Here is a 13063-nt window from a genome sequence, read left to right as displayed (position 1 = left end):
TTTCACAATACGTGAAGACATGTAGTACGTTTTAAAGCGATTTTCTTATTGTGTCAAGAACACTCTCTATCCATGGTCAACGAAACCAATGTACACTTATGATGTACCAGCAACAGCCAGTCTATAAGACAAAAATATGCACACAAATATAAATGTAAAGTTAGCATACAAGAATAAAGGGGCAGTGTCAGCATTAATATTCCAAACAAAAACAAAAAAAAATTAAACATAGACTACAGGGACCTACTTCTTCAGATGCTCCATGAACACTTGCAGTGACACATCATCCGTAAAGATGGCTTGTCCCACTGGCACATTGCCGTACTGTCCTCCAGAGACATGTGTTGTTGATGGATTCAACTTGGATAGCAAGAAACGAGCTTGAGATCCATTCTGATCACATACAATGTAGCGTGGGATAGGAAAACGCTCCACTAAAAGCTCCTGTGCACTGACCACTGGTGTCTCTAGCAGTTCCTTAAAGTTTTCATACCCCGGCTGCTCGTGATAGCCAGCCTTCCTCCATGCAGCAATCGTCTCTCCATGGAAGATGAGAATGTAAAAGAAGGTGTCTAGTAATAATATCGTATCAGGCTTCACCGAGATACTGTCTAGCAGCACTGGCTGAGGCTCGCCCTCAAAGCCATAAGACATGAGTGTAGGTTGGATCATAATCAGCGAGTTGTTGACATCTTCACGATTTAAAACGTGACGGCAATAGGCTGTCTCATCAGGCGAGTTGTTGAAGACTTGCAAGAACTGTGAACGTCGCAGGTGGAACATGAACTGAGGATAAATTGAAAAGTTCTCTGTGAGGCGGAATGTCTGGGGTTCGTCTTTGCGGTACTCGGCAAACTTTTGACACAGCCGAATCAACATCCTATCCAACCAACGCAAGACATCTGGTCCATCATCAATTTCGGCCTTGAAGACAGCAATACGAGCCATGAGGACTGCTGCTGTCTCTTGATCAAATGACTGAGCAATGACGGGGTTATTTCCCTCTGCCCAGCTACGGGCGACAGTAGTCACGCGAAGCTTGAAGAATCCACTAGAATGCTGATAGTGCGTCACAAACTGAATAAGACCACGCGATCCTGGTTGGAGAGACTGACCCTGTTGGTTCACAACCTCAAAGTATATACCATTTGTCGTCTTTGGAGTAACGCTGCACATCTTCCATGCTGAGGTATTGCCTATACCAATCTCAGTCTCACCTACAGACGCAGTTTTCTTGTTGGATGATACTGCATGACCAATCAGTCCACAAATCTTGAGCTCCTTTGTAGTCTAGATAAAATAAAAAAAGAGAATATGTTCATGATCTCTTGTTAATGAGCCTACAATAGAACAAGGAAAAAATAGTGCAAACAAAACTCTATCCATGTCAAATATCGATTGAGTATTGGCCATTGGACTTTACCTGGACAGCGAGCGTTGCATTAAAGCCCATCTTCAGGTTGCCTTCAGCATCCTTTTCAAACAACTTTTGGAAACTCTGTTTGAAAATGGCTGTTGTAAAAGAATCTGACAGAATCATAAAGCCTCCTGTTGAGTTGACCATTGATTTCATTTCCAACAACCCGACTTGATCCAAGCATCCTGCAAAAATATCAACGACGTGGCCATTGGTAGAAATCCTCTTTGCCAATCCCTCATAAAACTATCAAAAAATAGATCGAATGATACATGCCGCAAGTTAACAGGCCATTCGTGAGAAATAAATACTTGGGCTAGAATACTTGCAGATGAATACAATTTTATTCGAAATCGACTCTTACCTTGGATGCCTTCTTGTAGTGCTTCGCATTCTCCTTCTCGATATCATGATGAGATCGAAGGGGCTCTTTGAGATCTGTTCCGACCACCATTCCTGGGCCTTCTGTTGCTGCTCCTCCAACAAAGAGCATGATACGACCACCAGTATTCTGGTAGGTGGCCTCCAAGAGACCAACAGCGACACTCATAGCCACTCCAGAACAACGCTGAGGACGTTTATCTGTGGCTACAGGCCAGGGGTCGCGTTGAAGCTGCTCTAGGATTGAAGATAATGTATACTCACATTGCTGAACCGGGAGCAAAAAGCGCGAATTACCGCTGGGAGCAAAAGGCGCAGGCTGGCCGGGCCGAACTGGCTGTTGAGGGCGTGCTACCTGAGCTGAGAGCCCAAGCATATCTTGGATTTGTTTCGAAGTGTAGTCCTTGTTCCCACGGAAGACATATGATTTCGGACACTCACCATACCCAAGCTCATGAACTTGGGTCTTTTTTTTTTTTTTTTTTTTTTAACACATATCGGTTTATTGTTAGATCAGTAGGAAACACACTTCCATATAACCTTTCTTTGAACTAAATGCATCAATTAAGCTTACCATGGTACCAAAAGTGATAAGGCCGACAAGAGCATGTGGAGGCAACAAGCTGAGTGAGACGACAAGCGAATCCTTGAGTGCTTTGAGATCGTCCTCATCCATGCAGGTATCGACAACATATAGGAATATTGGTGGGACTTGTGCACTCCTGGCAAGAGTATATTCAATAGTTGTATGTTTGGCAAGCAACTCTGCTGGGAGATTGGTATTGGAGATATCGCGATAATGAGGAGGGAACTGGTTACGGTGGAGACAGAAAGGACAAATCCAAAGCTTGCCACGAGGATCGATCTGACTAAAAGATAGGGCAGATTAAGCATCATAGGAGCCATTGAATGCAATAAGTATGGATTTGTATATATATCCATAGAGAGAAGGAGAGAGAGTAAAGTGAGGGAAGAAAAAAAAAAAAAAAAAAAAAAAGACTTACCAGTAAGGATTAAGAATGGCACCACAGGTATGCTGTTTGCAAGTAACAGGCTCATAGTAGATGAGTGGTAAATCATCACGCTCCTTCAGGGGTGTATATAGAGCAGCGATAGGAACAACAGTTCGTGTTGCCTCGATGCGTGATGCAGGCCATGCATTGAATGAGAAGCGAATTCCATCCTGGTCCTCAATCTCCTCAAAGTTCATGGTTGCAGTAATAGTATTAGTGACGGTGGTGGTAGTTGGAGTAGTGTGATGAAGACAAATGGAGAATACTGTAAGAGGGAAATATGGCTAGGAATAAGAGCAATGCAATGGTTATTGTCAGAGGAAGGGAAAAAGGAAAAGGAAAGAAGATGTAGTTTAAAAAAAAAAAAAAAAAAAAAAAGAGATGAGGTCTGTGTGGACGCGCTGGGAAAGTGACACGAACTGAAAATGAATCTGGCCCAACCACGTCCTAAAATTTATTTAAATATACCTTACGTGGAATGCGAGTGCAGCACAATCTTGGCCGGTTATGTCACATGAATCTAATTAATTATTGTGACTGTGTGATTTGTTTGTTTCCAGCATTTTTTTTTGTGGTTCAGTTAATCAGTAAGACAGATTGGAGCACAAGGGTCGAGAAGCATCAGCCTTTTTCTTACTGTCATTACGTTCATTCCGTTGCCTTAATGGTAGCCAACTCCAAAAATTTCAATAGTAGGCCTCGGCCATCTTCTGGAGGCTCTAAAGAAGACTCTACTGATAGTAATAATAATAATAACGTGCCGGGCAAGCCAAGTTCAAAACCAGCAGGAGTAAGGACAGAAGCAAGAATTAAATCAGATATACATACAGGAATAGGAGCAGGAGCGATCCATGGAAACTCCAACTCGAAGACCAATGCTCTTGCTGGCTCAAAGCAATATCAACAGGGACATTTGAAGCAAAAGAATAAAAGTATTAACAGGGGCTCAACAACATCAGCTTCAATTCCACCTGATCTATTTACAGAAGAAGATGCCCCAAGTACATCTGCTAAAGTCAAAAAACCAAAACCCTCAAAAGTTCCCATAGATCCTAATGGTATGTTGTTTAAGAGTGAGGGAATTCATTACAATTGACTATACATTAACAACATAACTGATCGATCTGACAAGACCGAAATCAATTCGCCTATTTTTAAGAGCATATCTCATATAGAGCATTCGTCCGCGGGCTAGCAAAAGATGTTACCTTGACAGAGCTTGAGGGCCGATTTAAATCGTTTGGACAGCCCAGGGACCTTTATCTGGCAAAGGACCTGGACGGATCTTGCCGTGGATTTGGATATATCACTTTGGACACAACACGGAAAGAGCTACAAAAATGCCTCGCGTTATTTAATGGTGCCAAATGGAAGGGAAACGTCCTGAAGATTGAGGAAGCAAACAAAGACTGGCAAACAAAGTAATTGTTCGACTACAAGTCAATAACAGTCCCTCATTTATCGGTTGAGATATATGATAGCCCAGCCTTGCAGTCCAATTGACCGCACCTTTTTATTTCTATATTTTATTTTATCTTGTACACGCTCATAGACGGAAAGAAGATTTGGAGCTTCAAGCGAAGATCGAAAAGAAAGAACAAGAAGCACTACTCAAAAAATGGAAAAGGAATCCAGCAAAACACGCTGAAGATATGTCCTTGATTACAGAAAAGAACATGGATGGGAAGCGAGGTTGGAAAAGAGGGCGCTACGGCCGACCAGTAATCACTATGAAATTAGATCGTGTATGTTCCTCATAATACTCCTTCTATAACTGCCTGCGCATTGTACAACCTTTAAGACTTACTTTTTTTTTTTTTAATGCTCTTTTTTTTTTTTTTTTTTAAAAAAAAAAAAAAAAAAAAAAAGATGACATATGATCCGTCACACTACAAAAATAATGTGGAGAAACTCTTTAATATCGCTGAGAAGCCCTTGCCATTCGACCAATTGATCTACCGAATTGATGAAAACGAACCAAAACCCAAGGGCAAGCATCTTCCCACTGAGGTTGCACTTGCCTCTTTCCTTGCAAAACCGAAGCCTACTCCCATCACTACCAATAGTAATATGGATATGGCAGAAAAGAAGAAATCGGCCGTGCAAGGCAGAGATATAAAGACTCTCTCAACAGACAAAACCTCGGGATTACAACAGTCACTTGACAATGTCAACATAGCAAATGACCGTGCAATGATGGCTTCTGTGCTTGCAGGGCTGAACATGAGCCCGAAAGCATTATCATTAGATGACTCTGACCTTGATGACAATGAAGACGGAGGACCATATATGGAGAGTATTGATTCATCCCTATTACAGGAGACCAATATAGATGACCTCTTCGGTGATGTTGTATTAGACAGTCCTTTAACGTCAAAACTATCTAGAGCGCAGCGAGACTCAAAGCCAGAAGATCTATTTGGAGAGGATGAAGATGAAGAAGAAACAAGGACCAATCAATCACCATCGGACATTTTGGAGGACAATAGTAAAGACGAGCACGATGAGGATCAAGATGAAGAAATGGAAAGCGGAGAAGAGGAAGAGGATGGAGTTTTAGATGAAGACACGATTAAAACGATTGCTCAACTCCAATCCTCATCTTCAACCGGCATCGGAGGTCTCTTTGACTCTGACGACGACAATGAACACGATCGACTTAGTAAGGGCAGTCCAGCGATCGCCACTAAATTAGCTGAAGAATCAAATAACGCTCGTCTGAAGGCTTTAGAGGCTCGAGAGGCTGAATTAGAGGCAGTACGAGAGAGACGGCAGCAATTAATTACATCCACACTATCCAACATCGACTCTAGAGAAAAGAAAGTGGGCCATGTCGTGTTTTCGGACTCTGGTGACGATAGCTATGAAAGCGAAGATTACGAAAAGATGGAAGCAGACCATGCAAAAAAGATGTCCAACATGGGCAAACCCCTCAAAAGTATATTTAACTCGGACTCGGGTTCTGAGGATGAGGATAGGGGTCAAATTCTCACTGACAAAAAGAAGGCGTTGAAGAGTACTACCAAGGAAATGTTTGCTTCTGATGACGAGGACGACGATTCTGGATCAAACAACCTTAGAGAACCATGTAATAAATCCAACAATATGTTCGTGCTCTCTTTGATTGTTCAATCTATATCGAGTGGGGTACTAACTTCAACAGAACATTGAGTGCTATATTGAGCTAAGTTTTTTTTTTTTATTCTCAAATTAATAGCCCTCAATATCAAGGAACAATTTGAAGGCCCCAGTGGCAGAGCCTTATTCGAAATGCAAACTAGAATTGGAACGTCTGACTCGCGTTTCCAGCTCACTAAGGACTTCTTAGATGATCACATTCGTGGCGAAGATGATGTCGATTTTATCGCTCATCAGGATCGCCTCAATACTGGCGGAATTGGCGCGGATATTGAAGGCATTATTTTGGACGAGGATCGCCAGCATGAATCAAATGTGTCTGCAGAAAAGATACAAGCTATGAATGTACTCCGCGCCATGTTCGGCGACGCTGCTGTACGGAACAAAAAGAAAGAGGAAGACTTTGCAAGACAGGCTAAAGGTGGTCTTGGGTATACTACAGGCTTAACAGTTCGATACGACCCGGATGCCGATCCTTCACCACCTCTTTCAACATTACCCTCGCCACCAAAGACATCAACAGACTCTGTGCATGACTTCTCAAGGAGCGTATTTGATTCTGAGTCAGAAGAGGAGCAAGGAGAGCCTCAAAATTATATACTGGATACTAATGACTCACATCATGGACAGAAACAGAAGGAAATTGAAAGTGGTAATAGCATGAATAGCGGCACTGTGGAGGTGCAGGATGCTAAGCAGCCCAAGAAAGCTGTCGGGTTCTCATTTGCGTTTGATAATGACACTTTGAACCATGACAATGAGGTTGATAACAGATCAGAAACCTCTGCCTCTCCACCACCTACTAATAATAAGAAGGATAGTGAGATCAAAACTCAATTCCAGGTTGCCACTGATCTCAGGTCACTCTTCACCCCGACATCAGGGACTTTTACTTTGTTTGGCAATGACCATGAGGAGGATGAGGAGAGCCATGCCCAAGTTGAAAATGTCGAAGACGATCGCATGGATGGCTCCTTAGAAGAGGATAGATCCCGAGATCAGGACGAGATATTGACAGCCTACACAGATGGCTCAAGAACAATCTTTGCCTCAGGTGCTGATGCCCTCAACAGCAGCGGCAGAACACCCCTCTCACATGCAGGATCCCTATTTTTTTTTCATTTTAAGGATCCGGAACTGCTAAAAAGATCCAACTTCAAGACGAACAAAGTCTTTATGAGAACTAGTTCATTGTAAGTCCACGCTCATTTTTTTTTTTTTTTTGTCATCTCTGCTCTCTGAACATGAATGGGTAAGGGATTTATCCTTTGTACTGACAATTGATCAATCAATCCCACATGACTAAATAGGGAGGAAATAAATGCCCATTGGGAAAAGACGCGACATGCTATGACTCAAGAGTTCAAGCGTAAGCATAAGTCTGCCTCTCGCAATAAAGCCAGGGCTTCTAAACGTATTAAATCTAACATCAGTGGAGACCAATCATGATAAAGCAACAAATAAAAACTTCTTCCATGTCGTTTATTAATGTCAGGTTGATTAACACAGATGATAACTGTAAAAACAGACATGGTCAGTATCTTTTTTTTTTTTTTTTTTTTTTTTTTTTTGCAGTGTACAGCATGTGGTATCAGTAAAGTCTATGCATACCATTGGGCAAAGGGTGGGTGTAGGAAAAAAAAAAAAAAAAAAAAAAAAAAAAAAAATTTTTTTTTTTTTTTTTTTTTTTTTTTTTGGAGAGTTGGAAATGGGTCGTTGACCTAATATTTCGGTTCGGCAGCTCCATCGCAATGAGATCTAGGGCTTTTTTTTCTTGGGTGCTGGCATAATATCCATGCTATCTTCGTCTCCATCTCCATCAATGTCTATTAAGGAGAGAGAGACCGAAGCGTTAGTTTTTTCCTTTTAGTCAACCATCAACTCGTGCGCATTCCGACGCTGTAATACAGTCCAGCTACTCACCAATAAAATCTGTGTCGACAGAATCCGAACCATGACCTGTAAATGCAGACGCTTTCTTGAGTCTAATAACAACCGGAGGAAGGGGTTGAGATGATGTACCAGCGCTACCAGCATAACTACTGCCTTTGCCACGGTTCCCGGATTTCTCTTTTTCCTTTTTCTCTCTCGCTCCGCTTTCTTTACGATAGTCTCCGTCATGACTATCATCATCACTACCACTGCTGTCGCTCGCGCCATCACGACTACCAATAGCCTTCAAGCGCTCAAAAAAGGATGACGATGATGATAAAGCAACTTGCCCATTTTTGCTTGAACCTGAACCAGACCCAGATCCTGGAGGGCGCTTGGATGAGCTGATGCCTCCTGATCCTCGCTTTGAATTGGAACTAGACAACTTTTGAGATGCGCTGCCATTACTGTTGATACTGTTATTCCCTCCATTACTCAGGATGTTATTGACGTTACTATTGCTGCCTGCACCGTTCTGAAGACTCTTGCCATTGGCAAGAAGTAGATCGTCATCCAGGTATCCAAGCGAAATCTCACCAACAGGGGTAACTGAGACTGAGGATGGTGTGTGAAGACCAAGCCCTTTCAGTTTTGAAGAGCTACTCCCTTTGGAAGCTATCATAAATATTTCATAAAAAGAAAAAAAAAAAAAAAAAAAAAAAAAAAGGAAAAAGAAAAAATTAGGATACGCTTGGTACTAAAAAAAAAAAAAAAAAAAAAAAAGCGACGACTACGCATGGCGTTTCTCCAAATCAACCTACCTTTTGCTAGCAATGATGACTTTTTAATCACCATTCAAAATAGGTTGATGTAGTTTTAGCGCTTATCGACGTGCACCGCTCAAATTTGTACCAGATCATACTCACTGTTTGACATAAAAAAAAAGGAAAAATGAAAAAGAGGGGGAAAAATGAAAGATGTTACCTTTTGCGTTTTTAACGGGTAATCTGACGAATCGCTTTTTTGCTTCTTGGCTTTTGAAGCATTCGAGGATGAAGACTACATATAGGATTATGAAGCGCCTTGAGGTCAAAATAAATTGCCAAAGTAGCTAAGGACTCTTAACCAAACTAACAACCCAACACTCTACAACCTCATAATATGGACTCACCTTTATAAGATTGGAGGCACCATAATCGCTTCCATTTAACGAACTTCCACTGCCTCCATTAGTTTGCGAGCCATTAGTACTTGAAGCATTCTTTTTCCCTGATTATTCATATATTTAAGCAATAAAAAATTAAACCATTAAGAGAATGTATTAGGGGTGGAAAATGATGGTAAAGAACAGAAAGTATATAGTCGATCCTTACGTTTTTTTTCAATGAGGTCTTTGTCAGAGTCACTAGCATCACGTTCATCAGAGTAACTCACTGGAGTGAAAGGTGATCCCGATCCAGCTCTCTCGCCCGCCCCCATCCTATACAAATGTAATATCTAGTCAGTCGTAATACAAAGAATCCTTTTTTTTTAAAAAAAAAAAAAAAAAAAAAAAAAAAAAGCACAACTCAATACATTGAACTATAAGTTCACGGTTGAGCATAACATTTTTTTACCTTCGACTAGCAGCACGACTGGAGGATCGACCAGACAATCCCAGACATTTTTCTAGATGCGGAGCATATCGTTGTGCAGGGAATGAGCGTTGACAATGAACACAATCGTATGTCTGTGAATTATTCGCTTGAGGGTTCTGTCCAAAAATATCCAGGCCGGCTCGGATCACTATTGAGATCAACAGTTGTAAAGGTATCGCGGATGTTATAGGGTGAAAGCAAACTGATTAACTACTGTATACTCCCCATATCAAGATTAATAAACGAGTTTGATATTTGCTTCAGAGTATTTTGTTACCGTAGCTTCGACACCTATTTGTTATATTTGAATGAAATTTGAGACGCCAAAGAACCATGATTGATGAGTTTTTTTTTTTTTTTTTTTTTTTTATAATTTAATAAATAACTCGTCTGAAGCTCTCAAACCAAAGGGAAAGTCATTGCCACGTACTTCGTTTTACAAACAGAACAAATAGATCGCATATTCTTGACATCGCGGTGAGCCTCTGAAACAACGTCCAGGACAATCTCCTCAAGTAGCTCACCCAAGATCTCGAACGACTGGAATAATAACAAAAAAAAAAAAAAAAAAAAAAAGGAAAAAGGAAAAAATAATGATCATCGATATCATTCGTCTGCTATTGCTCTGTTTTGCCACCAGGGATGCAAAGAGGCCAGGGCTTCGCCTGGCTCAAAACATCCTGTAACAGTCATATACGATAAATTAAGAGACAAACCATAGGCTATGACTTTCCTTACCAGGCTAGCTGTTGATGGTCCACCAATATCTGAACTGTCCTTGGAGGCTATTGTCCTATCCATAGCACGCTTTGTATGTTTGAGCAACTCTAGCTGTGAAGCCTGATCTTTGTGTATCTTTGCAAATAGTCTAATTTGGATCATTTAAGCGTGCAGCAATTAAAAAGATAGAGGAATAAAAAAAATGCCCATAGTCATGGTCAGCTGTCAATGCAATACAAAAGTATCTCAAAGAAAAAAATAAAAATAAAAAATAGTATTAATAATAATAAAATAAATGAGAAGAGGGTAGGGGGTAAGACAAGGAAACTTGAAAGGAGAAGGGGTTGATGAACTTCGAATCAGGGCTGAGCATGGACCACCATTCATGTCACACGTACGCCTCCATGTCAGTGCTCGAGATGGAGCTAGTACTTCTTGCAAGAGGCGAGGTCATGGATAAGATGACTAGAAGAGTATAATGGTCAGTCTATTAGGGTGGAGCAGAAAGAGAATGAGAATGAATGAAAGAGATAGCACTACCCCTTCATACAGGGGATTATAAAATATAAAACTACATTTATGTTTGTCATTTATGGAGGTAAGAGACATGTTGATGTTACACAGGTGAATATCATTTCATATCAAAAATCCGCTTTTATTCGACAAAGAGGCAAAATCTATAGCAGTCCAACAGAAAACTTCTCATCTACCTCTTAGAGAGACAGAACAACAGCTAAGAGACTGAGGAAAGCGGTAAAGGCCCCCGTAGCAGTCTTGGAGCCAGCATTACCCCCTTTGCCGTCATCGTTAGTAACCTTCATGGCGGTGCAAACAATAGCTCGGTCGGGAACGGGGGAGTTGGAGTCAGTAGCAGTACAGTCGCCACTTGTCAGCAACTGCTTGCTCTCGCCCTTGGCAATGTTACGGAGCCAGTTATAGGGGACGTTAACTGGCAGAGCGTCAGGATGGGCAGCACGGACAACATCCTGAAGGACAGCATCATTCATGGCAACAGCCCCCGAGAACCAGTCTCGACCGTTGTTAGGATTAACAATACCATCTTCACGGAAGATAGCCTTGTTCTGGATGAACTTGTGAGGGGAGCTGGGACTAAGCCCATAGTTCTTGTAGAATGCATCAATATCATCCCCAATAAAAGTCTCGTCAATCAATACATCTACGTCCTTGAGAGCCTCAGCAAAGGCAGCTGCGTCGGTAAATTTGTTAGTGATGGTACCATTAAAAAAGATGGCGCCAGCATCCTCCGAAATAATTCTCTTATAAGCAGCAGGAGAAAACGTCCACGACGCAACATTTTTGTTGTACTCAGCAGGAGCCTCATACTGAGTCCAGGCAATGATAGGTTTGTTGGCTTTGACTTTGACGGCCTGTTTGAAGCAGTCGTAGTTGTTGTTGATAGTTGCAGTCAAGTTGTTGGCTTGGGACTCGAGGTTAAAGAAGGTTGAGTAGAACTCAAGCCACTCAGCGCGCTATGAGATTGCAAAAGGAAATGGATCATTAGAATGCAACTAATATTATTTGAAGCGCCCCAAAGTCTGGTTTACTTGGAGGTTTGTTGTATGCACTCGATACATATAGAAATCTACGCGATCGTTGAGAATATTGGTCTCCTATGGATGCTTTAGGTGCCCGAAAACCCGCCTGGTCTCATGACCTTCCTTTGTCTAGACCGCGTGTGTGTAGATCAAAGCAGAATGCTCTCTAATTCCTCTTTGAGACAGTCCAAGTTGATTGTGAGCGTGGCTCTCTACACTTTGATTCTGCCATGACTCCAACGGCTTCTAGAGCATAAACATTTGCTTATTACTTACGTTCAATGGACCGGGGTCTGCTACCTCAGAGGTGATCACTGTCTTGCTCTCGAGACCAGTCTCAGCAGGGCCGAACGAGCTAAAGACGAGGTCCACAGCCTTGAATTGCTCTGCGCGCTTAGTCAGATTCTTGTTCTCGAGACCAACAATCTCGCCACGGTCCAGACCACCTTGGACGCATGGCGAGCTAACCAGGCCCTCTGTGTCGACGGCCTTCAAGACCGAGCGCCTGCCGAGCATCTCAATGTAAGCAACAGCAGTAGTGGCGAGTGAAGCCGCGTTCTTGACGGGAACGTTTAAGAAAACCGTATTGTTACCAAATTGAGAAGCGCTGGGAGCAGGGGTGCCGCACTGAGTAAGGACAAAAGTCTGGTTGGAACTGGAGTTCTTGAGGACCTTGTAGTTCTTGAAGTACGACACTTCGAACAGAGAAGCCAAATCAACTGAGTAACACAAGGAGAATATGGTGGCGTTAAAAATAGGACAAAAAACGTTTTTATACAGATATCGACTGATATGAGAAACTTGCCTTGAATCTTATCAGGAAAGTAATCCATGTTAGCATCATAACTTGCAACGCATTCGTTCTGATTGATAGGTCCTTGGCCAGCCTGGGCTTGGACAGGCATGACTAAGAATGGGATCAAGAGTAAGAAAGCACAAAGGGAATGAGCATAGTACTTGCTGAAGACACTTTGACCGTAGAAAGACACGGGTTGGGTCCAGCGAGGAGCTCTGCCATTAGAGTTGGGTGGGGGGACAGGGATACTTTGTGCAGCCATGATTCTGCCGAGCAAATAGATGAATAAAGTTGGAAGAGGAGAGAAAGAGGAAGTGGAAGAAGGAAGATCGATCAAAGAGTAAGAGAAGAAAAGGAAAGAAACAAGATTATGAAAAATAAGTTTTGGCTGTACGAGTCCGTTGTATCCATGCATTGGAACTTTGGGAGCACAAACCCAAGGAGTACATGTAAGCCACGCTCTGGCTCGCAAAAAAAAAAAAAAAAAAAAAAAAAAAAAGAACGACGCCCATCTCATCTTTTTCTCAGTCCTT

At 42.0% G+C, this 13063-nt stretch overlaps 6 protein-coding genes across 6 annotated transcripts; 4 read left to right on the top strand and 2 right to left on the bottom strand.

Moving 5' to 3' along the window:
- Positions 1-11: 11 nt before the first annotated feature.
- On the bottom strand, positions 12-3157 carry BCR41DRAFT_322661 (hypothetical protein). Its single transcript, XM_022021480.1, has 6 exons — positions 2803-3157; positions 2373-2667; positions 1782-2264; positions 1424-1663; positions 248-1290; positions 12-121 (listed from the first exon to the last, which is right to left on the bottom strand). Exons 1-6 carry the CDS (start codon positions 3006-3008, stop codon positions 97-99), a joined length of 2292 nt encoding a protein of 763 aa, XP_021881503.1. The 5' UTR covers positions 3009-3157; the 3' UTR covers positions 12-96.
- Positions 3158-3416: 259 nt separating this feature from the next.
- Positions 3417-4236, top strand: BCR41DRAFT_405949 (hypothetical protein). The gene is made up of 2 exons (XM_022029386.1): positions 3417-3869; positions 3944-4236. Exons 1-2 carry the CDS (start codon positions 3476-3478, stop codon positions 3967-3969), a joined length of 420 nt encoding a protein of 139 aa, XP_021881501.1. The 5' UTR covers positions 3417-3475; the 3' UTR covers positions 3970-4236.
- Positions 3976-4236, top strand: BCR41DRAFT_305491 (hypothetical protein; the record flags this gene model as incomplete). The annotated part of the gene is made up of 1 exon (XM_022020795.1): positions 3976-4236. A coding segment is annotated over one exon (261 nt), but the record flags the coding sequence as incomplete, so codon positions are not given.
- A 444-nt stretch (positions 4237-4680) lies between these two features.
- Positions 4681-7146, top strand: BCR41DRAFT_370731 (hypothetical protein; the record flags this gene model as incomplete). Its single annotated transcript, XM_022026553.1, has 2 exons — positions 4681-5899; positions 6029-7146. The coding sequence occupies 2 exons, from the start codon at positions 4681-4683 to the stop codon at positions 7144-7146; spliced, it is 2337 nt and encodes a 778-aa protein (XP_021881500.1).
- Positions 7147-8814: 1668 nt separating this feature from the next.
- BCR41DRAFT_61519 (hypothetical protein) lies at positions 8815-10706 on the bottom strand. The gene is made up of 7 exons (XM_022030940.1): positions 10577-10706; positions 10197-10326; positions 9736-9784; positions 9438-9606; positions 9195-9301; positions 8993-9082; positions 8815-8880 (listed from the first exon to the last, which is right to left on the bottom strand). The coding sequence occupies exons 1-6, from the start codon at positions 10630-10632 to the stop codon at positions 9066-9068; spliced, it is 528 nt and encodes a 175-aa protein (XP_021881499.1). The 5' UTR covers positions 10633-10706; the 3' UTR covers positions 8815-8880; positions 8993-9065.
- A 106-nt stretch (positions 10707-10812) lies between these two features.
- Positions 10813-11804, top strand: BCR41DRAFT_61505 (hypothetical protein). Its single transcript, XM_022030939.1, has one exon. It carries the CDS (start codon positions 11144-11146, stop codon positions 11642-11644), a length of 501 nt encoding a protein of 166 aa, XP_021881498.1. The 5' UTR covers positions 10813-11143; the 3' UTR covers positions 11645-11804.
- The last annotated feature ends 1259 nt before the right edge of the window (positions 11805-13063 follow it).

Source organism: Lobosporangium transversale, assembly GCF_002105155.1.
Source record: "Lobosporangium transversale strain NRRL 3116 chromosome Unknown BCR41scaffold_18, whole genome shotgun sequence".
NCBI classification, from domain to species: domain Eukaryota; kingdom Fungi; phylum Mortierellomycota; class Mortierellomycetes; order Mortierellales; family Mortierellaceae; genus Lobosporangium; species Lobosporangium transversale.
The sequence above is the reverse complement of the archived record's forward strand: the minus strand, read 5'-3'. Positions and strand labels throughout refer to the sequence as shown.

Excerpts from the sequence above, each read along its gene's own strand:
- BCR41DRAFT_322661 (XM_022021480.1), bottom strand. The coding sequence starts at position 3,008 with ATGAACTTTGAGGAGATTGAGGACCAGGATGGAATTCGCTTCTCATTC. Across the intron at positions 2,668-2,802 it reads GCCATTCTTAATCCTTACTG|TCAGATCGATCCTCGTGGCA; the intron begins GTAAGTCTTTTT and ends CCTATCTTTTAG. Across the intron at positions 2,265-2,372 it reads TTATCACTTTTGGTACCATG|ACCCAAGTTCATGAGCTTGG; the intron begins GTAAGCTTAATT and ends AAAAAAAAAAAG.
- BCR41DRAFT_405949 (XM_022029386.1), top strand. The coding sequence starts at position 3,476 with ATGGTAGCCAACTCCAAAAATTTCAATAGTAGGCCTCGGCCATCTTCT. Across the intron at positions 3,870-3,943 it reads AGTTCCCATAGATCCTAATG|ACCGAAATCAATTCGCCTAT; the intron begins GTATGTTGTTTA and ends CGATCTGACAAG.
- BCR41DRAFT_61519 (XM_022030940.1), bottom strand. The coding sequence starts at position 10,632 with ATGACCTCGCCTCTTGCAAGAAGTACTAGCTCCATCTCGAGCACTGAC. Across the intron at positions 9,607-9,735 it reads AAATAGGTGTCGAAGCTACG|TGATCCGAGCCGGCCTGGAT; the intron begins GTAACAAAATAC and ends TGATCTCAATAG. Across the intron at positions 9,302-9,437 it reads AGTCGTGCTGCTAGTCGAAG|GATGGGGGCGGGCGAGAGAG; the intron begins GTAAAAAAATGT and ends ACATTTGTATAG.
- BCR41DRAFT_61505 (XM_022030939.1), top strand. The coding sequence starts at position 11,144 with ATGGGCAGCACGGACAACATCCTGAAGGACAGCATCATTCATGGCAAC.